The 24,707-nt window shown below is 38.0% G+C and overlaps 2 protein-coding genes across 10 annotated transcripts in view; both read right to left on the reverse strand.

The window, feature by feature from the left end:
• Positions 1 to 222: 222 nt before the first annotated feature.
• LOC122577976 (ATP-binding cassette sub-family C member Sur) lies at positions 223 to 16,490 on the reverse strand. Of its 9 annotated transcripts, none has more exons than XM_043749747.1 (32): positions 16,354 to 16,490; positions 13,388 to 13,500; positions 12,413 to 12,713; positions 9,721 to 9,981; positions 9,488 to 9,590; positions 8,160 to 8,387; positions 7,753 to 7,935; positions 7,498 to 7,644; positions 7,232 to 7,432; positions 7,019 to 7,156; positions 6,776 to 6,938; positions 6,515 to 6,693; positions 6,315 to 6,446; positions 5,728 to 5,965; positions 5,527 to 5,632; positions 5,194 to 5,455; positions 4,956 to 5,093; positions 4,574 to 4,816; positions 4,221 to 4,462; positions 4,071 to 4,136; positions 3,886 to 3,993; positions 3,715 to 3,809; positions 3,372 to 3,598; positions 3,051 to 3,272; positions 2,781 to 2,962; positions 2,244 to 2,415; positions 1,920 to 2,157; positions 1,676 to 1,803; positions 1,434 to 1,621; positions 1,247 to 1,350; positions 833 to 1,029; positions 223 to 739 (listed from the first exon to the last, which is right to left on the reverse strand). In XM_043749747.1, the coding sequence occupies exons 3-32, from the start codon at positions 12,646 to 12,648 to the stop codon at positions 581 to 583; spliced, it is 5,286 nt and encodes a 1,761-aa protein (XP_043605682.1). In that variant the 5' UTR covers positions 12,649 to 12,713; positions 13,388 to 13,500; positions 16,354 to 16,490; the 3' UTR covers positions 223 to 580. The 9 variants fall into 9 exon arrangements, with proteins under 9 accessions (XP_043605682.1, XP_043605685.1, XP_043605681.1 ...); XM_043749750.1 differs by lacking the exon at positions 13,388 to 13,500 and adding an exon at positions 14,448 to 14,747; XM_043749746.1 differs by lacking the exon at positions 13,388 to 13,500.
• Positions 16,491 to 17,205: 715 nt separating this feature from the next.
• The window catches only part of LOC122577977, a 351,338-nt gene continuing 343,836 nt past the window's right edge, over positions 17,206 to 24,707 (reverse strand). Inside the window, exons 26-27 of the mRNA XM_043749756.1 lie at positions 24,625 to 24,688; positions 17,206 to 24,242 (exon numbers count right to left, since the gene is read on the reverse strand). Of these exons, the coding sequence (XP_043605691.1) occupies positions 24,198 to 24,242; positions 24,625 to 24,688 (109 nt within the window). The 3' untranslated portion in view covers positions 17,206 to 24,197. The remainder of the gene's footprint in view (positions 24,243 to 24,624; positions 24,689 to 24,707) is intronic.

Here is a 24,707-nt window from a genome sequence, read left to right on the forward strand (position 1 = left end):
GCATCAACACGTTCGATCTGATTAGCAGATAGGTGCATTCCATTAATATATGCACGATGGATCGAGCGAATTAATTGGCCTAAGATTCTTTCCTTTGATCGATCCTTTTCTCTTGCTTTCCGATCGACGTTAGAAACACGTACGCGAACGAGTTTCCTGGTGATCGAAAAATTTCAGGGATGAGATATTTTTAGGGCGAAGGTATAAAAATATATACAATTGTATGGTAGAATTATTTTTTCATTTCCTTTGTTAGTGATATACGGATTTAAAGAAAAGGTTTTTAAAATATATTATTATACATTTTATCTGTGAGTGATTTTTATATGCGACGCAGCTTCCTTATCTATGCAATGCGAATAACAGTGAAATGTATTTCAGATCGATCAACGATCATTCGAATGCATCTTCGTATTTACAAAAATATTTCAAAAATTCCTATATCACTACGATACTCTACATTTATCATTCGTATCAAAAATAAATACTTTGTGACGAAACATGGTTAGATACGTTCCTCTGTCCCAGTCTTTCAATTGTATCTACCTTTATCATCGTTCTTTTATGCACGTGTGCTTTTTCAACAGTTAGTCGTTTCATTCTCTTCGTTGGACTTCAACATATTCGCGAAGAATCCACCTTGCCGTTGCATTAAGTCTGCTGGTAGTCCATCTTCGACGATTTCACCATCGTGGAATACGATTACTCGATCACAATCCAATAACGCTGACACACGATGCTGAAAAGTATAGTATCAAACATAATTAACGAAGTTGTTACGGTCATTTTCCTTCGTGGACATAAACGACGTTGAGAGTTAAAGCGAAGTTACCGCGATAGCGATCACTGTTCTGTTGCTGAAAGCAGTTGAAACTGCTTTCAAGAGATTCTTTTCGGTGACGGCGTCGAGAGCGCTGGTTGCTTCGTCGAGGACGACGATCGAAGACTTCCGGAGGATTGCTCGTGCCATACAGAGCAGCTGCAGCTGACCGGAAGAGAAGTTTTCACCTCCTTCTTTCACTTCGAAATCTGTTTCGGGAAATTGTATTCTTATTTATTTTCTAAAGAATTGGACCACTGACTAGAGCTTTAACGTAAATATCGATTTATTAACAGAAGTTTTCATTTTCTCCTTTTGTCTTGAAGTCTGTTCCTTTGACCATCAGGCACGAGACAAAGAAATTTATCAGCAAATATTTTTAAATATAAAATTGAACTTTGTGTTTGGAATTAGAAATTCACTTACTAAGACCTTCAGGATGAGAGGCAATAATATCCTTAATTTGTGCTACTTCCAAAGCATTCCACAGTTCTAGATCTTCGTGTTCCGATAGAGGATCCAAATTCTCTCTGAAGGAAATAATATTAGTATTTTATCGTCGCTTTCAAAAGACGTTCTCTATTATAAAAAAAAAAAAAAATGTATAAAATACCTAATGGTACCACTGAACATGATCACATCCTGAGGAATCGCTGAGAGTCTCGAACGAAGAATTTCCAGAGGAACTTGACGAACGTCTATCCCATCGATCGATATACGTCCCTGAGTAATCTCCAATAGTCGAAACAACGCCATCACTGTGGACGACTTACCACTTCCGGTTCTTCCGCAAATTCCAATCTACGAGAAATATCTATGAAAACCTAGAATTTTGTAATTCTTTGTAATCTTTACCTTTTGGCCTGGCGTAATCTTCAAGGATAGATTCGAGATCACTGGCTCTCTTTGTGAAACGTATCTCAGAGAAACATTTTCAAAAATAATCTCACCTTTACCTGGCCAACTATCAGATACGTGGAAGTCTAGAAAATATCGTATAAAATATTCCAGAGAACGTAGAAAATATCGAAAATATATTAATAACTCATCTGGTTCTTATAACGAAACAACAATGAAAGATTAAAAAGCATTGAAGTACCATTTTGTTGGTAGTTTTCAGTAGGAGCGTATCTGTAAGTAGAGATACGTGCAACGCTACCAAAATACATTTCGGTCTCCGCTGTGAACTTCACTACCCAATTCAAGTAAATTGGCACTAAGAGGGTGTAATTAATCGCCAGACCAACTAGAGCAGGTGTAACGCGATCCGGATACAGTTCTGCGGAAATTAAGACGGCGAGTGTCGCAGATCCTACTATAACAGCACCCAGATAATCCTAAATATTAAAATTTATGATAAAGATACAATAGCCGAACTGGCAAACTGTACAAATAATTCTAGAAGCTTTGCAGGTTTTCTCACTAGAGCAATGCCGAGCCACCGGCTACTGGAATTCAGGAGGAGAAACGCGTTCGTGTTAACGTCTAGGCACTTCATAGCCTGTTTCATGAAGCGATTCTCTTCTTTGGAAGCACGCAATGTTGCTAGTCCACGAAGTGTCTCAGAAAAATGCGTTGTGATTGGCCATCGGGTACTAGAAACGAATAATTCAGATTTTTAGATGAACACAGGATATAGAATGGCAAACATTATTTTCTTAAATTCGCTAAGAAATATTCGATCAATTGGACAAGTATATTTTTTCAAGTTGGGTCGTGCAAGTTTATGCTCATAAATAAATTTTTTACTGTTCTTGGGATACTCATCGAAGTTTCTATCACAATCAGTTTTGAAATCAAACGTTTTAAAAGATTTTTCAAGGAAGAATAACGATTCGTCTGGAGCAAACTTGCGAAGAGTTTCCTATGTTAATCTATGGAGGTTTAAAAAAGCCAAGACGAAGTTTGTAGAAAATATTCGCAGAAAACAAAATATCACTTGCAAAAATATGTACCGTACCTGCCGTCTAATCGTTGCAAATGTTTCGCACTGCTTCTATAAAACTTTTGAACGATATAATAAGCTGCACACGTGGGTATAGCAGCAATGAAGAACCACGGTGATACGATGACGTTTACTAGTATCGCTGAACCACACAGCAAGACGAAGAATGTCAGTCTTTGGATCGACATAGATATTTTCTTAAAAAAAGAAAAGAAAAACAAAAGATAAATAACTGTGCATTTCTTTAATAACCACGAATCGACTGATTTTTTATCGACTATTCACCTTATCGATGACGCCTGTATCGGCGCTGAATCTGTTCAAAATTTTTCCCACAGGATTACAATCGAAGAACGACATCGGTACTCTAAGAAGTTTGGACACGGCTTCCTCGTGTAATTTCCTTCTCGCTCTGGCTCCTGTCCACTGACCAGTTGCATTGCATACGAAAGACAAGAGTATAAAGACAAGGGAAAGAATGATGTAAACTTTAAAATAGAACACCGTCTGAAATAAAATACAGCACAGTCTGAACGAATTCCTTATCCATTGTAACGTTCAATAACCGAATCGTAAATCACGAACAAAATTATTTTACGCAGTTACATTTCGGTTTTCTTGATTGAGGTTTATATTGTCTTCGTCTGTCCATTGACTCAGCCAGAGATCGATATAAACTCTCAGAACCTGGCAGAAAATTGCTACTCCTACGTAAATTAGGCCTGGTATCCAGCCTCCAGCTTTTGTGTAATCGCGAAGGATCATCCTTGTGACTATTCCACTTCTATCTTCATATTGAAATTCTTCTTCTTGTTCCTCTGTATCACAGTCGTCTAGAGAGAGAGAGAGAGAGAGAGAGAGAGAGAGAGAGAGAGAGGGAAAAAAGAATTAGCTTTTTTTGTACTCTTTTTCGATATTACTTATCAGCTTCTTTATAAAGTGTACTAACTTCCTTCAAGTTCATCGGTTTCATTAGTTCCTGTGGACTCTATCGATAGCAATCGCTTAACGGGAAAATGATCATTCTCCTGTTCTTGATTAATTCTAAATGGATAAAAACTATTCATAAAAAGAGATATTGCTGTACATGAGAAGTAATATAAATTCATTTCTTTCGTACTTTTTAACAGTGTATTGTATTTGTCTGTTAGAGTTAGAAGGTATTAATTTTCGTAGCACGCCTTTGTCTCTATTTAATATCAATTCATCGGGACGTGGACTGATAATTCTACAGAAGATTTCAAAAATAAGATTCATCCATTTCAAATCGTTATAAGAATTTAAAAATAGCTCTATTCGACTCACGCGCCAGAAAATATTTGCCTGAAAACGCCGTTTCGTTGTCCGTTGTCAAAAGTGTTATTCCTTTTTCTAAAATAAACTGATTTTTATATTTATGCAAAAAGAAAAAAAAAGAAAAAAAGAAAACGGTCTATCAAAATTTCACTAGCGTACCTAGGAACAGCGTATCGACTTTCGAGAATGGTTGGAGTGCTGCTCTGTCGTAGAACAGGAGGTGGTTGTCTTTGAGGTTGAAGACTGCTCGATCTGACAGCGTTTCGATGGAATTTAAATCTTTTCTTCCCAATGTTCCATTCTTCAGAGGGCACTGGAAGATCTGTCAGATCGTGGGCTAAGTACCTCGATCCGCCAAGGGTAGTTCTTCTCATTCTTAGCGGGACAAAAGCTGGAGGATTCTGGTGAAACCAAATTTTTAAGTTCGTCGATCAAAACAAAAAAATAGAAAAGAAAAGAGAAGAGAAAACGAGCAACACGACGATAATATAATTATTAATTGCAAAGTCTACCACATGGGCATCTTGATCAGTGGTCCAGGATCCATCGCCAAGTCGTTTGTTTGTTGCACTCACACCGATTCTGGACACTAATTTCATCAAGGCCCACTTGTCTTTCGCAGTTCTATCAGCACGATATCTTTCGTTTTTATTCGTTGCTGTTTTCCTCCACTCGATCGCTAATTCTGGATCAGCGTCTTCGATCGCTGATTTCGTGCCCACTACTCGAATACGACATCCATCCATCACGACAACCTTAACCACACGATCATTTACCTATTGCGCCTTTTCTTGAACAATATTTATCATACACTGCTCATAACTTAGTGTAGCATTACCTACATTAATTATTGTTTTGAACAGTGTAAGAGTACATTGCCTGACTGAGACATACTTGATGAGCAGTTGATAACAATTCTAGTCGGTGAGTAACCATAATCACCGTGCGTCCGCTCCTCAGCAACAGCTTCCGGATTCCTTGATCGAAGATCTGCTGTGCAACTTGATGATCCAGCGCGGACAACGGGTCATCCTGGAAATATTAGTATTTGAATCTTTTATTGAAATCTAATTATTTCAACGTACTATTTTTTATTTAAGAAATAAAATGTTTAGTTTAGAAACTAGCTAACCATTATTACAACGTCCGCGTCGTTGTACAGCGCTCTGGCTATAGTTATTCTCTGTTTCTGGCCTCCGCTCAAATTGATCCCTTTCTCACCTATCCGCGTGAAATCACGACCCGGAAGTATATCAACATCCGGTTGCAGAGCGCAAGCCTTCAATACATTCTTGTACCTTCTCAATTTGTACGGTGATCCAAAAAGAACATTGTCCCTCAAACTGGCGTTCTGGAGCCAGGGTTTCTGAGCCACATACGCAACCTTCACCCCTCTATTTTACAATAGCTCGTTTACAATTATAATATAGAAAAATTCCAAATAATAAGAAGATCTCTCACTTACTTAGCCCACCGAATCGACCCTGTTGTCCTCTGGATCTCTCCCAACATTCCTAATAGTAAAGAAGTCTTTCCACTTCCTGTCTTTCCAACAATTATGGTCAGCTGACCTAAAAGTGACGGTAGCACGTGGTTTTTTTTAGATTTTGCGTAGCTGCAAGTGATCGATAATTGCTACAAGAGATCTGCATCTAATCAACCTTACCACGTGGAAAACTAAGATCAGATACGGACAACAGACTTTCATCGGTGCCCCAAGAAAATCCGCAGCGTTTCATCGTAAGCACCGGAATCTCCGGATCCTTCTCAAACACGGTGTCCACCGATGAATTTATGTCCATCGTGTAATCCGCCAAGTCAGAAGATTGTCCATCTTCTTCGTCTTCTTTGATATTATCCAACGATCCAAAATTGGGAGTGTTGTGCGTTTTCATTGTTTCTATCTGAAGAAATATTTAATTGACACGAATAGAAATTCATATTTTGCAATATTTCGTAGTATCTAGTTCCTAATACTTTATAATATTAAAGATATAAAGATATTTTGCAATTGGGAGGTTTTCCGGAAACCACGGGACAAAATGACACTGTTGAGGATCTTAGTTTTATTATCAACGACGTTTGAATTAATATCTATTAATAACTAATAATTTTTCTTAAAGAGTTTTGTTTTTTTTATATTTAGAAAAGAAATAAAAATTTCATAGTGAATAAAAAATACATTCACGGCTTCTCGGTTAGTATATTTCAAGTATATTTCAAGTATTATCGGTGTATTTCAAAGATACTTACGGTGCTCTCGTCGATAGAATTGGCCAGCGATGATGTATTTTCAGCTGCTTCTGATTTTGCATCGTTAAGATTAGGCAAGACATTGTCGATCTCCGGAAGTTGGAGAAACTCCTCTATTCTGTTTGTCGAAATCTATAGAAATCTTGAATTAAAGTATTTATTAGGAAGAATACAATAACAGAATGAAAGAATTTGCTTACCATAGCGTTAATAATGATAGGTATCATCACGGGAAAAATGAGAAGGGGCACTGTGAGCTGTGAGAATAGAGCTAAGCTTGCAAAAACATTTCCAGCCTCGAGACTTTTCTCTTCCAGCCAGAAATAAGCGGCGAAAGTGAAAAGTGTCGTCAGTACCGATGAAGCATGCGTGAGAAAATCTAATTATGAACAATTCACGTTTCAATTAACAACGTTATTTCGAAACAAAATTGTTTTCTTTGATCGAGAAGCCGAACTTACTTATAAGGGTCCAATAGAAAGAATCCTTGTCGAGCATTTTTAGCTCGTCGTTTCTCGTTTTTCTTATTTTCTCCTCGAAAATATTTTCCCAGGCTCTAAGCTTCACTAATCTCATTCCTTGGAAGATTTCGTTAACCAGACGTAATCTGGCGTCGCTGCTTTTCTAAAGATAAAAATATTGTCAGTTTTGAGACTATCTTTCCATTATTAGATATTTAAGAGAAATTACAAGTATCGACTTACGGCGACCAATTTAGAATTTTCCGACATTTTCTTGCCAAGCACCAATTGCAGTGGCGTTACTATCAATATGCAACAGAATGCACCGATAATTGCACTGATTCCCAATTTTGTGTAAAGAAGAAAAACTATAGCGCTGATCTAAAATCAATATTTAGAACGTAATTAGCTACAAGATATAAATGTCTAATTATCGTTAATTATTTATTCTTTCACTTTTAATGGAATTGCCCAGGTATAGTGTCCAATCCAGAAAAAGCTCATCACATTGTAAGCATCCTCGGATATTAGGTTAGTTAAGGTTCCAATATCAGCAGATTGCTGACATTTATTCTGTTCTTTCTCCTTGTCTGTCGGATTATCCTCTTCGTCGATGCTCCAAGAGCATAAACGCAAGGCTTTATCGTATAGCAGCGCCTGTAATTTTAATTCAATTCTCTTGATGGTTTTCGATGGTTGCTATTTTCGAGTTTCAAGTGTACCTGAAGTGCGTTCTTCAGGCGGATCCCTTCAACGCAAAGGATATGAGTGGAGGCCTGGCTTAGAGTGCTTTGTAATAAAGAAAAGAAAAACACCAACAGGCATAAAAAATAGCCATTTTGCAAGATTTCGGGAAATGTCATGGCACCCTGAAATATTTCATACTGTTTTTAATTAATTCTCTGTTTAATCTTTTCGATTGTTGTGTTTTCTATTTAATTCTTTTAGGTGAAATGTTATCGAACGATGTTAGATACCATAGAGATTCGATTTATTGTCCCATTTTGGGAAGCAGAGACGTAGTCCAGAATTTTAGAAATAGACATAGGTCCAACAAGACTTGTAGCGTCTCCCATTAATTTAAATAATCCTCCAATGGCAAACGGGTACCATATTCTTTTCCAGTAACATCGCCAAAGACGTAGTTTCTCGTTTCTCTCCTACGGAAACAACCAAACACTCCGAATGATCTCGATTTTTATGATTAAATATAAATATAATATAAATTACAATGCGTAGCTCGTACTTTGTAGTTAAAATACAAATTTTGTCACTCGTGTCATTTATCCATGAAACTCTTCCAACTAATATCAGAATATTTCATTAAAATTTCGCCCCTTGTACCGTTCATTAAGAAAATATTTTTCTGATATCCAAAGATTACCCTATGTTTCTCGTAAACTTCACGAAACTTGTCAAACTGTCTCCTAGTAGTCTCCTCCTCGGGAAGTTCTCCAAGGTCGTGGTTCTCCAACGGCGTACTGTATCCCTTGCACAGCAGGTCGATCACCCAATGGAAGGTGATTCTATTGAGAAATGGCACGTCCGCGTGTTTGTACGCTGTTCTTCGTCGTTCTCCTCGCTCGATCAAATACCTTTTCTTCCTTCTTGTCTAGACGGAACGAATATCGTAAGTTGACTTATTCGCGATGGCGAGGCTTTAAGATACCGGGCTATTTGTATGCTCCAACCCGCTTGTTTTTACTGGGTCAAGGAGCCGGCGTGCACACGCGAAATATATTTGGAGCAAACGCAGAGTACCGCCTTACCTGTTATCGGAAGACCACTTACGGCTCAAACGGAACCATTCTTAACGCGACTATAGTTAGACGTGAAATATGTTTTCAATTCTACCGAACGAAGCTTCAGGAAGAGGTTGATGTATAGTGGCATTAGTGGAAATTCAATGATGGATAGTTGCATTACAGCGAATGGGAGTGATTGTATTCTTGCAAAATAGAATGATCCTTCAATTTTCTTTCAATTTTCTTGTCTTTTCCTGGATTTATGTTACTTTTTATTTATTCTGTTCTGTTGTACGAAGCTAGTGGAGCGTCAGCGATGGATGGTTATATTATAAGGAAGAGAACAGAGGCGATTAGAATTTGATTTTATTCCACTGCAAGCGTTATCCTCCTATCGTATTATTTCTTTATTTATGTTATTTTATTATTCTTTATTTCCGAATAACAAAAATTTGGCTAAGAACTTGCATCGACTCGCAATTAGTTTAGATACAGTTTAACTACTTCTGTACGTCGCAACGTGTACACCGGTTGTCGAAACATTCGCGAACTTTTCCACGAAGCGACATTTTATTTAATTTCCTGGAAATTGAATATCGAATAGACGGGACGGTTCTATTTTTGCGATCTAGTTCGCAGCGTCGAGGAAGAAAAGTTCGCATTACCACTCGATAAGCTCTGCCTCTTCAGCCTGCGATAATAAACATTATTATTCAAACAAGCTGAGTAAATGTAAAACAAATGTTTGCACTTGGTGCCGGGAGTAGCTGGCTCTCTTCGATAAGGTTGTAACGCTGTGTCGCTAATTCGCGATGCTTGTAGTAAGAACTAGCAGGCTTATAAACTACGTATCTAATAGCCTAAGTGGATATATAGTAGTTAGAATAAATCCTCCCTTGATCGCGCAAGAAATCTTGAAACGATAACAACCTAGAATTAATAGTAATTGGATCATTAAGCAACTTACCATAAGATAGAACGTGTAAGAGTCCAAAACGGCTAAGAGCCCACAGGTAACGGCGGTGAACGCTGTGGTTGTGGGCCGAACGTGTATCATGGACAGACCATATCTGTACATATTCGGCAATTATTTCCAAACATCGCAAATTCATTAAAAATAATCAAGAGGAATATTTTTTAATTTCAAAATTCTTATTAAATAATAATTTTTCTATTAAATGAATAACGAGTGTGACTGACCTAGAGAGACACATAAATTTCCATGCTCGCGATAAGCTAATCGCGACGAAGATTCCAGCGGAGAGGGCAGTACCACAAGCATCTCTAACCTCGGTCCTCCGATGAATGATCCAACAGTAGAGGATGGCTACGATCATCAGAATCAACGAGAAAGAAATCGACGTGAGCAACGACTCGCAAAGTTCGACAAAAAGCACCGCCAACACTGTCATACACAACAGTGTTCTAGTTGTATGAAATGGTAGGAGTCCTCTGCAATCTCTAAATAAAAAAAAAGAAAAAAATATTAAAAAGGAATACATCCTTTACCAAGTATCGGATGGAATTTAAATTTCATTATTTCTTGCTTGATAATGACACGGAGAAATTGTAATATTTTCACTGAAACTCGTAATTCATAGTTATTATCCTACGTTAAAGTACTTAAATATAACTTGCAACTTGCCTACGAGCTTTGAATACATTTATATCAGATCAATCGATCTCCGACAGACCTTCAATTACAAGAAAATGATTCTTCCTTCCAACAAATAAAGCAGGAAGCACAACCATCCTGTATTGGTCCAATTTCCGCACGAAATCAATCTAAGTCAAGTGGAACGCGAAGAAAATCAAGCATGCAACTAATTACCACGTAATTACCACCTTCGTTAAACGGATATCGTAATTTTTCTCGCATCAGAGCTTCTAGAAGTTTATCGACTTTGCTCCTGGGCCAATAAATTTACACACCGCAACTCGTCTCTCTATTTCCAGCTTTTCCATCCAACCACCGGTGGACTTTCTTTAGAATTTCAGATAATTTCTGCATTAAACATTATTTCGTCTTTCTATGGTACGACTTTTATTTGAATATACGACTGTTCCAAGATTTAACGCCGAAAAATGTTTTCACAGTGTTACGCGAATATCACGTGTCTTTCCCTGACTTTATCACGGAATGATAACGCTAAAACAAGATTCACACGGGGTGAAATTTGAAGCACGACAGTCCGTAAGGGTTAAGAAGGCAGCGAGGAATTGCTATTGATTTTTCAGCGTACGAACAAGGATAAAAGCCATCTCATTCAGCTGCATTAAGATTCCTGGAACGGGCAACGTGACGCAAACCAGGAAAGAGCGTACACGTAGGTATTCGAAAACCCTGCAAGAGCACGTGTTATGAATTATTCTGGTAATTAATCTAGGCCTTCTGCTGATCCATTTAATCCGCGCTTCTCGCTATTCTACGCGGTTAACGATAACTTTGATGTTTTCATTTGGGATTATGACTTGTGTTTTTCGTACGTTCTCTGTCTCTTCTTTGCGTTTTATGCTTTTCGTGAATTTGGTGACCTTTCGAAAGTTGTTGATTAATTAAACGAAAGCATGTATTTGTGTTTGGTAAAACTGATCACAGGTTTTATTACAAGATCATCCGAAAAAAAGGTTAATAATCGATGAAAAGTCATTTCTCTAAGCTTAATCTTGTACCAGAAACATCAGAAATCTCGAGGACAAAGAAATAATTATCTTCCCAATTATTTGACGCTCTTCCTCGTTTTATCATACTGTTAACAGGGTTTAGGCAAGTTAGTCGACAAATAAGACATTAAAAGAGATTACTGGATAAGTGGTAGCAAGAAATTCCGAAATCTTGTATATCTGTCACATGTTTGATTTATAGAACGAGGAACGGTGGAAGTGACGAGTGTGGCATGGAAAACAGATGAAAGTTTGTGGACGTAAGCTCGTTCCAGGAACGTGGCGGAGTGTTACAGATGTTTGACATGGACAAATATCCGGCAATATTCTTCAGAAGAGAACCAATTACACAGTAAACCATTCTAATCTTTAAATTTCACCAGTTGTTTTTTTTTCAAAGAAGAATTTTTTTTTAATTACAGCTGATGATCAACCATCGCCGAAAAAGCAATAAATAAAGCAACGAATAATTCCACGTAAAAAGGGTCAGGCAGAGGCGAAGGAATTAACAGGGTCGATAAAATTTTACCACATTAATTGAAGCAAATTGTTCGAATGGGAACATGGTCCCATATGAATCATGGGGCATCCCAAACGTGAAACATTTCGTTTAATTGAATGTTGCTTCAATTGGTGTGAGCTAAGCTGCAGCTTCTAGCCTCGCCTTTTGAAATTAAACATTCGATACGCGTTTTCCTGAAACTAAAGATATCCCGTTTCAACCGAAGCAAATACCATTCCTCCTATGAATAGCCAAATCTTATCGCTCGAGAAGTATCTTTCGATCGTTATTATCAAGCGTTGTATCAGTGACTGTGAAATAATGTACAAATAAACCTTGCTTTCTGTTATCAGACTTCTGTTAAACGATGCGAAGTTACTTTCGAAGCAAGCAAGCTTTGAAATGAAAATTTCGACGAACGTCACATTCGATCGCCATTGTCCAGCGCTGTACCAGAGACTGTGAAATAATGTACAAATAAACCGTGCCTTCTGTTATCGGACATCCGTTAAACGATGTAAAATTACTTTCGAAGTAAGTGAATTCTGAAACGAACATTTCGAAGCAGGTAACTTTCGAAGAGAAAATTTCGAAACGAGTGGAACAAAAGCTGCTCTCGTTAAATCGAGATAAATCTCAATGATCGAAACGAATGGATCGTAATTCATCTCTCTATCGTGAAAATGAAATCTCGGTTGAGTCTTGTCTTTCCTTTCGTCAACTTACTTTGGCTGTTTCCCGCATTTACATCTGAGAAAGGTGATCAGCGCAAGGATGGCAGCGATGGCTGGAACGCAGATATTGACGAGTTCCACGAGACAATTCTCGATGGAATCATCCTCGATGGAATCATCCTCGATGAACCGGACGCGAGTGCCATTTTCCGTTCGCCAGGACCATTCGACGCGTCTGACAGGTTTTGGTAGAACTTGTAGAAATTTATAGCTCTTGCAGAAGTCCATTTTAATGGTGTTTTAGGAAACGGTATTTGCGTGTGATATCTGGACACATCGTTCTTGGTATTTGCCTAAAAATATTATCTTTCTATATTCTTTGAGACGTAAAGGAGAATATTTGTTCTTTCCCTAGCGTTTCATTTTCTTCAATTTACAATCTGCTTAAAGACATTGTCGTTATATAGCTTTTTAATTATTTATATTTTTTAATATGCAAACAACGAGTATCTGCTTTCTTTCTACCGTTTTACCTTTTTTAATTTCGAACGATTTCTGTGTACAAAGATATACGTGTACGAATCTCTGTTTTTCTGATAAAGGAATATCTTTCACTCTGATGAAAACACTGCGACGAGCCTCTGTTACGAGATCTTTAATTGCTTTAAGCAAAAGTATAAAACAGTTGTCGCTATTTTGTATTAATTTTTATCGCAAAAATATTGCAAGTCTTTTACACTTCGATATCCTTCTCCTATCGTTATATTTTTCTACGTTGGCATTCTTCCTACGTGGTTTACTTAATTCAGTTTCATATAATCCGTCTATTTCGCCTTCGGCTACACGTTTTATAGTCAAAAACGGTTTGCGTAACTTCGATTGAACGCATTTTGCAATCACTAAGAATAACATGTTTTCATTATTTCTACTGTGACGCAACGATAAATGGGTTTGCTGGAAACTGTTCTAGCTTCCGGTCCACAGGCTTTCAAACGCGCTTTGTTTTTCGACAGACCTTTATGCTCACCGAAAATATCTTACGCTCGGATAACTCTCGATGCGTCCGATAAAAATGCGTTCGAGTCGAGTGCTTTCTCGCGTGAACTCCAGTTAAACTTGTATTTTGAGCCGCTGTGTCTTCTATGAAAATAAAAAGTTGATAAAGCTAGCGGAATCTAAAGGAGAATCTAAAAATAATTCTTGACAATTTTGTAATGCTTTGACAAAAGATACACAGTAACTTTATTGCTGTTCCGTAAAATGGATTCCTTACAATGTCCCAAACATTTAGTAAGCCAATCCCTTTTTCGCTGACAGTCGAAAGGACTTTCCTGCATTTGATAATATTTGAATCATACTACGTTATACATCTTTGTGCCGTTTGAATCTCCTCAAATTTACATATAGCAAGGTATAAAATTGACAAAATTTTACTTTTTAGGATATACGACAATATATCGATAAAATGTATAAAAATAATAAAATGTCTCGATATTTATATCATTTTCCAAGCTGCGATCAGTATGCATCTGCGGTTAAACGATCACGAGCCATTAAGGGTTAATAAAATTTGGTTGCACCGCAGGAAGATAGCGGAACAAATTCTTTTATTATACTCGTGCCAGAAGATTCTTTAAATTGAATTGCGTTTAACAGTGACCTCACGAAAAGACTTGCCCCTTAATGGTTTAAATTAGTACTTGAAACTTCCGTGGCGTGTTTCGTATTAACGAGAAGCCCATGCAAAGAGACCATTAGTCCCAAGGCGACGCGTCGTTGACCAAAAATTTCAACATCCATTCATGCCACGAGGCAAGGAAAGAAAAAAAAAAAAAAGAAAAAAAGAAAACAAGAAGAGAAACGTCGATCGTTCGTTACTAATTCGACGACCGCGAAACGTACAGTTTGTGAGGATTTGTTTCGCCGCGTCTTATCCTCACGAGAAAAATGCAAAACAGATGCGAAGTGGACTCGCGCTTACAAGTAAAACGTTCTTATCGACGCGTTCATTAAATAAGCGTTTAATTGAAATTCACGGATGCCAGTCGGCGATACGCTAAGTTTCAAAGTAAAGTAACAACACTTACGTGTCTCGCAACTGGAATTTTTCGACGCGACTCGTTACCATAATTTATACGGTGACACCACTATCACGCGTTTTCTGTTATGTTACCGATGATTTACGTTCTGTTACTACGATCGCTCCCGAAACCGAGCCTTTGCTTTAGCCTTCCAATCGGGAACTTTCGTTCGTTGAACGTAGAACGACGACTGTGAATCGCTGTATCGATGACAGCTTCGGTGAAGACTCGAAGGCTTCGCTTTTCAGGCTCACTTTTCCCAGGTGGAATTCTTAAATGATCGATTTTTGTACCGCGACGATCGACCTACGAAATGCATCGTCTATAAACATCGAGACACCTACTCGTTACGTTCGTTGGAAAATTCTAACGGATTTTATTTCGTTTAATATTTTACATTACACGAAACATATAAATCGAATACCAGTAACATCAGCTTCGTGATAAGGCAATTAGAAATTAGAAACGGCGAAGGACATTCAATTTGTTTGAAATATCAGCAGGTAGGCTGATTTACCCTGCGGTTACGATTGCCAGTGTATGTGCAAACGATTAGTATTCTATCGGACGAATTCGTACGTCATCTGAAGAATCATTCTCGTTATTTCTGTGCCAGAGTTACGTGTTCTTAATATTTGTTCCTCCGCTAGATACGATATTTTTATTTCTCATTCTTTATCGAGAGTTATGTATTCGATGGTTTTGGGAACTACGCGCTTGTAATATTCGGCGACTTGTTTATTTTCGTTAGGAGCGAGATTTTCATTATTTAATTTCTCATGTTAGGCCTTGGTTTAACCTTTCCGCGGAAAATTTGCATCCCATGGCTATGTTTCTATACAGTCTGATTTATTATGTATAATATTAAACGTTAAAAGTTATCGAATGTTGTAGCGTTACGTAAGACGTTGGCAAAAGTGTCGTTAGATTTTTCCGCGATTAATGAATTCCGTGAATTAAAGAGAGACGCGGTCGCTATATCTTTTATTATGATTTTCATGCAATGGAGAAAGAATTGCTATTAATAGAGGATAATGTTGAGTAGCGAGTGAAATCGAATGACGTGCATGTTGCAAGTTTAGCGTACGTTAGAGAAAAAAAATTTCTTCGATATAACTTCCTTATTCACGAACGTAACGATTGGTATTTGAATTATTTTATATTTTCCAAAGCTAAAACGATGTTGCGTTAAAGCAACGCGTATAATGCTGGCCATTAAGATATATCCGTTACGAAACCTCTATCAATAAATTTCAATAATCACCTCTTAGTTCCAAAGAACTATTCAAACATTGCAAATATTCTGATTGAAAGCCGTTTTTCATGTCGTTTGATTTGTGTCACTTTTTTTTTAGTAATTCATATCTATAGCTAACATCTAAGAATAACAATTGGAAGTGAAGTCCAAGAATCTTAATTATATTTATATACGAGTAGCGCTATAGCGCGTCCTCGATTTCGACACATCTTCGAATAACGTTAATAGTCGATTTACAAGCTTTCAACTGGCAACGAGAACAACAAGAGGGCGAATCTAAAAATTCCAGCATTAAGGAGCACACTTTCGCCCTCGATACGAATATTCTCTCGAACAGTGGTTTTACAAAATTCTAATATTATTATCTTCTCGTCTAATGTTTAAGAAAGCTTTCAAACACGCGATCCTACAATAATCTCACAGGAATATCGAAAAGAAAATAAGTGCGAGAATTCCAAGTTTGTGTGAAACTTGATCTTCGACGTACGAATAACGTTGACAAATTATGATGTTAATAATCCTTGAACTAATTTGCAAAGATCTTCCAATTATTCAACTTTTCGTCTCGCGATTGAGAATTACGTAATAATAAAAAGAAGAAAAGAACGAGACAAATTAAGAAATCTGTAGCGTATACAGAGCTTAAGGATGCACCTTCGCTCTCAGCGCGAGTATTCATCGAATGCTCGAATTCTAAAGGGCCAGGAACCACTTGTCGGCTTCGAATCGGTATCTCTGGTCACGCACGTGCGCGTTGATCGTTTCTGCAGAGAAGCACGCGTGCTTTCTGGTTGACGGTCCGCGGCTTACTGACAGATCAGAGAGGCGAACGCTGAACAGAGCGAATGGTAATTCCATGTGCGCGATGAGTCACTGACGAAAAAAAGATCTCAGCCCTGTTGGTGAACTCGTCTTTCACCGGAAACGTAAGCGCGTCCTAGAAAAGCGGATTCTTTCGGACTTGGCTTCTTGGCCCTCTAACTCTGTTCTCGTATCGAGACACGTCGCAATGTCAGAACCGTGAGAATTTAACAACAACGAGATACCAACGTAGAAAAGATTCTAAGAGCATTTTGGAAACAGTAACTCGTTATCTTTCGTCTTTCTGTTCGCTTAATCGAAGGTAAATTCTTAGGGAAAATTCTGTTTTTCTTTTTCTCGTTTTGAGCAAGATAGAACGTTTACGCCGTAGTTTACAGGTATCGAATTTTTTCTCGTGTCTTTTTTGCTCTATAAATAGCCAAGGTGTACGTACATGGAGTTAACCCTGGCGTGTTCCTGCAATTTTCATAGCTTCATCTCGGTATTTTCGTTTGTACAAATAAAAAGAGACGAGTTCTATGCATAAAATTGTGGGACGTGAGATGAAACGTGCCAATGGCGATTTTATCTTTCATCTTATCTTCGTAGTTGAGAAATCTTTTAACGATAGAGAGATAAGATCGGTGCAAAGAGCGCAACAGGGTTAATATCAAGGGCGGGTGTAACAGAATGAAAGGCGGTGAGTTTTATTTGAAAAATATTTAATAATAAACATTGACAATATACAGAGAAAATACGCCATAAGAAGTCGCTATGGGAGTAATAAGAACCTAACAACTGGTCCAGACTTACAAAATATCATCAAATCAGACAATGATAAAGGTGTTCCGTAACACACCCCGTGTACTCCTATCAGTATTTTGCAACTAAAGTTTTCGAGTTGACCGTATCCATGTTCTCTCGACATGTTTTTTTTTTGTATATATTTTTTTTTTGTTACTTCATGTACCTGACGTTTCGTTATAATTAATTCTTATTTATTTAATTAATTTATTTTTTTTTTTTTTGCTTTTTTGCTTTCTTTTCCTGCAGATTCATAGATTACTTCCTCGTCGTCGAATTTCCATCGCGTGTAAATGTGTGTTCCGCGGATGCGTGAATATGCTAACGCTCAACTCTTCTGCATTTTTCTTGGCGCAAAAAGTCGTTTACGCTCGCTTTAGCGTTATTCTTTTTATTTCCTCCGGAGTTGGATTCGCAGCCGGAAACCAAATGACGATTCGCACGCGTCTCCCGTTGCGAATCCGTTTACACTGCGAGAAAAGCGAAAAAACAGGTGGCATTTAGCTCTTTTTACGATGTTCTCTAGTTTGTATTAAATTTCATTCTTTCTTTCTTCTTTTTATCCACGTTTTCTGTTTTTATCTCGTATCCCCGTTTGTCGAAACGTTATCTCTATCGTCCCTCCATTTTGTATATCATCGAATCGCACGCATTTTCATCGCTCAAGTCACGCTCAAGTTATTCTCATTTTGTCTCTAGAAACAAATACGTCCGAGAGCTCTCAATCGTCCGTTCTCGTGGCGGCGATTCGACGAGGTTCAAAAGCATCATCACGCTCATTCAGCACACGATACACGGACACATATCGTCTCTTCATAATATCATTCACTCATTCACGACTCTAAGAAGTTAGACTTATTACCGTAATAACGCCCTAATGTCATGGAACATCCCTTACTTGTTAATTTTCTCGTTATCTTCTTTTTCTCACTTGTCATTCTCTTTCTGTCTTTGCTTCGCGATAATTCGAAAAAAGAAGATGGCCATGGGTTGTGCTCGAAATCCTCGAAGGTGCTGGCCTCGAAGGTGTATTCGGCACCACGCGTTTTTCATGTGTCCCCAGGCATATCGCGGAAGGACGACACCAGAGAGTTTCCGGAATAAGAGAGCGGAAATGTGCGTTGTCGCGTAGACGAATCGCAAATATCTCGTCAGCGAAGGATCTACGAGGATTTCGAGCTGAACTTGGCCACGACGCCGCCTAGTACGCTAGGATATGTTGCTCGTAAAGATGTGTCGTTTACGTAAGTCATGTAGTCATCTAGATTCACTTTAAAAATCCCGTTTACGATACTGCCTTTAATAATAATTAGAGTAGAATCATATATTTATATATGTATAACGTTACGGTGCGTATCGATCGTATTGGATTATTTTACAATGCGATTTACCCGCTAGCACTCGAGAACGTACGCGGATCAACGAAAAAGGAGAACGTAAAAATGACACGTGGGCACAAATGGGGCGAATTAGTCGACTGTGCTCTTTCCAATTTGAAATTTTGACGTTCTACCTCGCATATTTGGCTTGTCTTCCTCTCTCTCTCTCTCTCTCTCTCTCTTTCTCTCTCTCTCTCTCTCTCTCTCTCTCTCACTTACAATATTATCATAGATTTGAATTTCATAGATTCGTCCAAAGCGTTCGACGAACGAATCGTGCGTGTTAAAATTACAATTATTAGCAGATCCTTTTTTATTTTGTACAATTCACGAAGAGAGGATTCTACGCCGAAGCACGATTTTTTTTTTTTTTGTTTGGCGAATATTATAAGTTAATTTCTAGAAGTATGAAGAAGACTAGTATCTGTGGTTCTATCGTCGAGACAAATGCTCGATTCTTCTAAGAGACTCAGAAACAGATACTATTCTAATCTATTCGTGTTTCTGGCTACCTCTAATTTCATTAAATTTCCCTTTGTACAGCGATTGATTCATTATTCTTTATATAGATAAATTTTCCTATAGATAAATATTTAAGGTGTTCCGCAAAATGTGGCGAATATACGAAGATCGAGTTCAGTACATAGAATCGATAGAACTGGGTTATCTCGGTGCTCACGTGATTATTTACAGTCAACCTTTCCTCAAGAAAGTCGTGTTCGAATCTAAAATAGTCATATCTCGAGTATCTTTCACTAAAACGTATTATCGATCGCGGATCTGTCTATCGTTTCTATGCACTGAACTCGTTCCAATGATTAGTTTCACGAAACACCCCAAGGGACGCCGGAGTCGAAGAAACAAACTACTACAACTAAATCGAATCTAAATTAATCGGCTTTACAATTGAATTATATTTATAGAGCACGATCCGTCGATCGCCTGGACGCATTGTTAATTTCGCCGGATGCCCAGGAATATTTGTATCAATGACGTTTTACGAACAAAGCTAATAAGCAACGGAAGAAAAGAATCACGGCGGAAAGAGAAATGAAATTAACGAAAACTGTAAGCTCAACGACGTGAATCGTGAATATAACGGGAATCGTGTACGGTAGGCCTGCGTACGCAATCGGAGAACACGCTCGAGAAAACGATAAAAGTCCGGAACAAGAGGAGGAATATCGGGGGATGGGAGTTGTGCACTCGTGACGAAGAATAAAGACGCGAAGACGGTGGGTCTCGCCTAGATTTGAGCTTGACTTACGCTAGCCACTAGTTGTAATAGCCTACCGATAAAGGTATCGATTACGAGTAAGTATAAATTGTAATTACAGTGTACAATATACAGGGATAGATCTTTCTTGCTTAATTGCTCCGCTTTTGGCGCGTGTTCCTCAGCGAACGAACACGATCAAGAGCGTATTCCTTTCTAATATCAATATATCATTTTCGAGCACACAGTATCTCGAGAGCCTTACGTATATGAAAAATGTGTTCGTTCCAAGAGGAACGAAGTCGCGAATAAGCGACCAAGGTTCGAAGAGTAAAGAGTCTCTCTTTTCGATCCTGGGAACGTCTCTTGCGCTCAAACAGAGAATTCCCGAGAACTATCCTTTCATTCTCGCTTCTTCGAATATTATCATTCTTCTGCATCACTAGCATATATCTTGTGTTTCCTTTACCATCGCTTATTTCTCGTTTCGCCTCGTTTCTACAGACTCTCCTTTAAAATCTACGCTCGTTAATTTAACGTTACAAGAATCAATGAGTATGTTCTCTGAATTGTTCGGTTTAGCTCCTACAACGGGGACGTCCCGTTCAATTAATCCTTTCTTTTGTGCTCGACGAAATCGATCACAGTCGATCCCTAATTACGTTATTTACATGTACTGGCGTTCGCACACGCAAAAATAAAAAAAAAAGAAAAAAGAAAAAATAAGAATAAGAATATGTATCTTCTTATTTAGCGGCCAATTTCGGTCCGAGAACCAACTACCGGCCATTTTGCCTCTCTTCCTAGCCTAGAGAATTATCCTAACGATAGATTAGAGCTTTAAAAATCTACTCGACGACAGTAAACCAACTACATCGCGTTTAACCACGTCAGTTGGTTGAACTACTGCTGTCGCGTTTTTTATCTACGTAGAAAAAAAAAGAACAAAAGACAATAGAAGAAGTAGAAGAAAAAACAAAAAAAAAAAGAGAAAGAAAAGAACATTTTTGTTATATTTGGCTATTTCACACGACTCTTTGTGTCATACCTTGCCCCAACCCCCACCCGCCCCACCCTCGTTATCCATCGCGTGTCTTTTCCTCGACCATTTTGTTCCTCATGTTTCGTCGTTTCTTTCTTCCTCATCAGTTTCTTTTTATGTCTCCCTTTCACGCTCAAGTTCATTCACTCGTGACCACTCGCATTCCTCCTCACTTACGCTCCACGTTGAGTCACGCAACGACTTACCTATATATTTATTTATATATATGTATATATTTATTACGATAAATCTCCACTTAACTAGAACTTTTTTTTTTCTGTTCAACATGGATTATCACTCACTCGGCTCAATGTGCGTACCATTTCCCTATCGCGTTTCTTTTTTTCTTTTTACTCTCTGCTTCGGAGTACTCTGTGTTTATGTGTGTCTCTGTGTGTGTGTGAGTCTCTCTCTCTCTCTCTCCCTCCCTCCCTCTTTTTCGTATTATAATTCTCTCTCGTTTGCCTTCGTGATTACGTTTAGCAAAAAAGGATTTTTCCGACCGATCGAGAAATCAGATTCTGTGATCGAGAATGCGGTAGAAATTCGAGGAACTTTAAACTTTAAACGAATCTATCGTTCATCGTTTGAAATGAAAAATGCAAAAAATAATATGTATACATACGTGTACATATTATACGTATACATATATTGTTTATATATGTATGTAAATGAGTTTAGTTCTCTACGTAGAGCAGTAAAACATATCTTCGATAGTTGTAGTTAATTTCTAGTCGAGAAATAATATTGGAAATATCACATAAGGAACCTGATAGCTTTCTGTGAAAAGCTGTCCAAGAGATTGCATCAGAATTCAAAGGATCAGTCTATCAATTTCAGCGCCCTCGATCACTCGAGCTCCGTTACAACGTGTCTATCTTTTATAAACGAATATCGTAATTCTCGACGAAAATTGTTATTTGTGAACGGACAATTAGTCCATCGAGGAATAGGAATCGTTTCGTCGATTAACATCGTGGAAAGGAATTTCTCGTTTGTACGAATCAAGCGACAATTTCACGTTCAGAGTATTCCAAATCGGAGAGATTCGAATTCGAGACCAAGATTTACTAACACCATAAAGTAATTTCTATTCCAATTCCTCCACCAAAAAGTAAGTTAAATAAAAAAAATAAGAGAGCGTAGAAACCTCGATCGACAAGCTTCAAAATTTACAAAATTCAAACAAAGATTACCATCCTTAAAAGGTAATTCTCATTAACTATATATATATATAAAAAAAAAAAGGCTGTCACGTTCCATCTTTCATTGGAGCGTCGACAAGGCCGTGAGTATTAGGAGAAAAGCTGCGTTACATTGTCATAATCTCGATTAGGAACCGGTAGAGACTGATTTGACTAGATTCTGTTTGCCAGAATCTTGCTTTTGTCGAAAGTTATTCAAGGGATTTTCTCTCTCTCCCTTCAGCCACATTTACTATTCTACTCTTTACAGCCGCGGTTCGTTTCGCGAATCTACGCACACACACGCGCAACATAGACACACACATATTTGGCATAGAAACCCTACCGGTCACGCGTAACTGCTTCGTCGCTCTCGTCGTTTTCTCTCCTCTAAAATCTTGTCTAGCTACCTAAAGAGGGTCTCGCGTATTTTTCTTCGCCGATTACCGAGCGTGGCGTTTGTCACCGGAAGTCGCGTGTACCTCGTCGACACGAAGGAAGAGTTCCTTTCCGGCAGCCATTAGCGAGAGTTTCCTCTACCTCTTGCACGTCTTATCACGTGTCTGATAATTGGTGTTTCTGATTCATGATTAGGAAAGACCTATTAACGCAGGCAATTAAACATAAAATCGTGTCCATACGGAGGACAAGGCTAAATAATATTAATAGTAATAATATTAAAAAAAAAAAGACACGAAAGATAACGATCGATTACTCGTTTCTTTATTTCAGATTTCGTTTTCATAGTTTAGCGAATTGTCAATGAATTATGTACAAAATTCTTTGTATATTCATATTTGTCATCGAATGCTTTTTACTCTTTTTGGATCTTAATGAATAACATCGTATTGCGATGATACGTAAACATTGTAATGTGATCTAAATAGTCCCGGTTTCGTTACTGATAAAAATTTCTGCCGGGTCGCGTTTTAAAAGTTTCTCCCGAACGATTATAGAAACGTGCACGAGCAACGAATTGCATAATTACAATTGATTTCTAGAGAGATCAATTATCTATACTATCTACTTATATATATATATACGTATATACACAAATATATATACACGTACACCGTCTAGATTCGACACATTTGCCCCTTCGTCATTCAACTTCGTAAAGTCGGAATGGCTGCCGGGTCTGAACTCCGATACGAACTGATAGTTTAATGACGCGATGCCACGTTCCCTTTACACACGAATTTCGACAGCTTTGGAACGTTTCGATTCTATTTCATCTAACTTGCAACTTTGATCCTTTACCGGATACCGATATTTTTCTTAAGACGCTCGATACGACCGTTTGCTCGGATGTTTAACATGTTTCCAACAAAACTCTATTTAATCAGTCCCCTTTGTCCGCTAATTCAGTTTACCGATTTCCCTGTCTGCCATACATCTCTGTCCTTCCTCGCAACTCTCTTATTATCGATCAGAGTTTGAAAGTTCGACGAGGCTTTGGCAGACCTTTGTCGTCTGGTCGATCAACCCCGATCGAAAACTATCTCCAACTGAGAAGCACGCTTTCAATCTAATTTAAATTCTGAGTGTTCTATATCATCTTCCTACGATCTTTAACCTTCTATCTCTTCGTCTATCAGTCGCTTAATGCATTCGATCGTCCTTTCGTCTGTAACGATTAAGCAAATTTCTTTCTCTTCCTTTTCTCTACGGATTTCCTTCTTCTATTTTCCCTGTGATCGACTGTGTGCAATTTTAATGTATCCGTTTTGAAAACAATTTTGAAATTTTTGTCCTACTTATGCGTGGCACGTTCGTAGTCGACTCGGTAGTTCTGGCTTTATTGGAACGTTGTCCATAATGGCCGGATGATTTCAGGATGAAAGACACGCTTTCGTTCCGCGTCGACGAGAGCCGAAGTCGATGATTTTTTATCGGTGCTACGAAGAAGGCTAGCGTCAGCATGCGCGGAGGGTCCAGGCATCGCTTCGTGGGCTAATCGTGATAGATGGCGGATGACGATGATGATTGTGTCGATTTCTTTTTGTTCTGGTCATGTTCAGCTGAGTATAACGGTGTACTTGGAAGTCTCACGCTCTGATATTTGACGATCCTTAGTATGGCGTGAACCTGTTGTAACCGCCTCTGTATACGGTTGCCTGTGAAAAAGATTGATTTTTCCAATCAATTGAAATTAGATTTTAATTTTATGATCGACGATTCCGCCTGTTTTTTTTTTTTTTTTTTTGACAGATTGCGAATATTTACAAACAGAGATATTTGAAATATCCAAAGTACAGTACTTGCTATAAAATTGAATGAGCTAAATAGAAAGAGAATTTTTGCTTAATTTCACGAAATTATACATTTCCATGAACATCTATATACTAGTTATGAATTATTAGTAATAAATTGACGAAAATGTTTAGAAATAAAAGAAATAGTTTAGTTATTAATTGTCAACGATAAATTTACAAGACTATCAGGAATTGAAATTATTCCATCTATTTATCATTTTGAGAGGTGAAAAATTGCATTTACCCCATAGCCAGCTACTGGTCCAATACCATGTCCAAGGTAGGGATCGGCGTATTCACGCCCGTAACTGTAAACATCAACATTGA

Source organism: Bombus pyrosoma, linkage group LG3 (genome assembly GCF_014825855.1).
Source record: "Bombus pyrosoma isolate SC7728 linkage group LG3, ASM1482585v1, whole genome shotgun sequence".
NCBI lineage: Eukaryota > Metazoa > Arthropoda > Insecta > Hymenoptera > Apidae > Bombus > Bombus pyrosoma.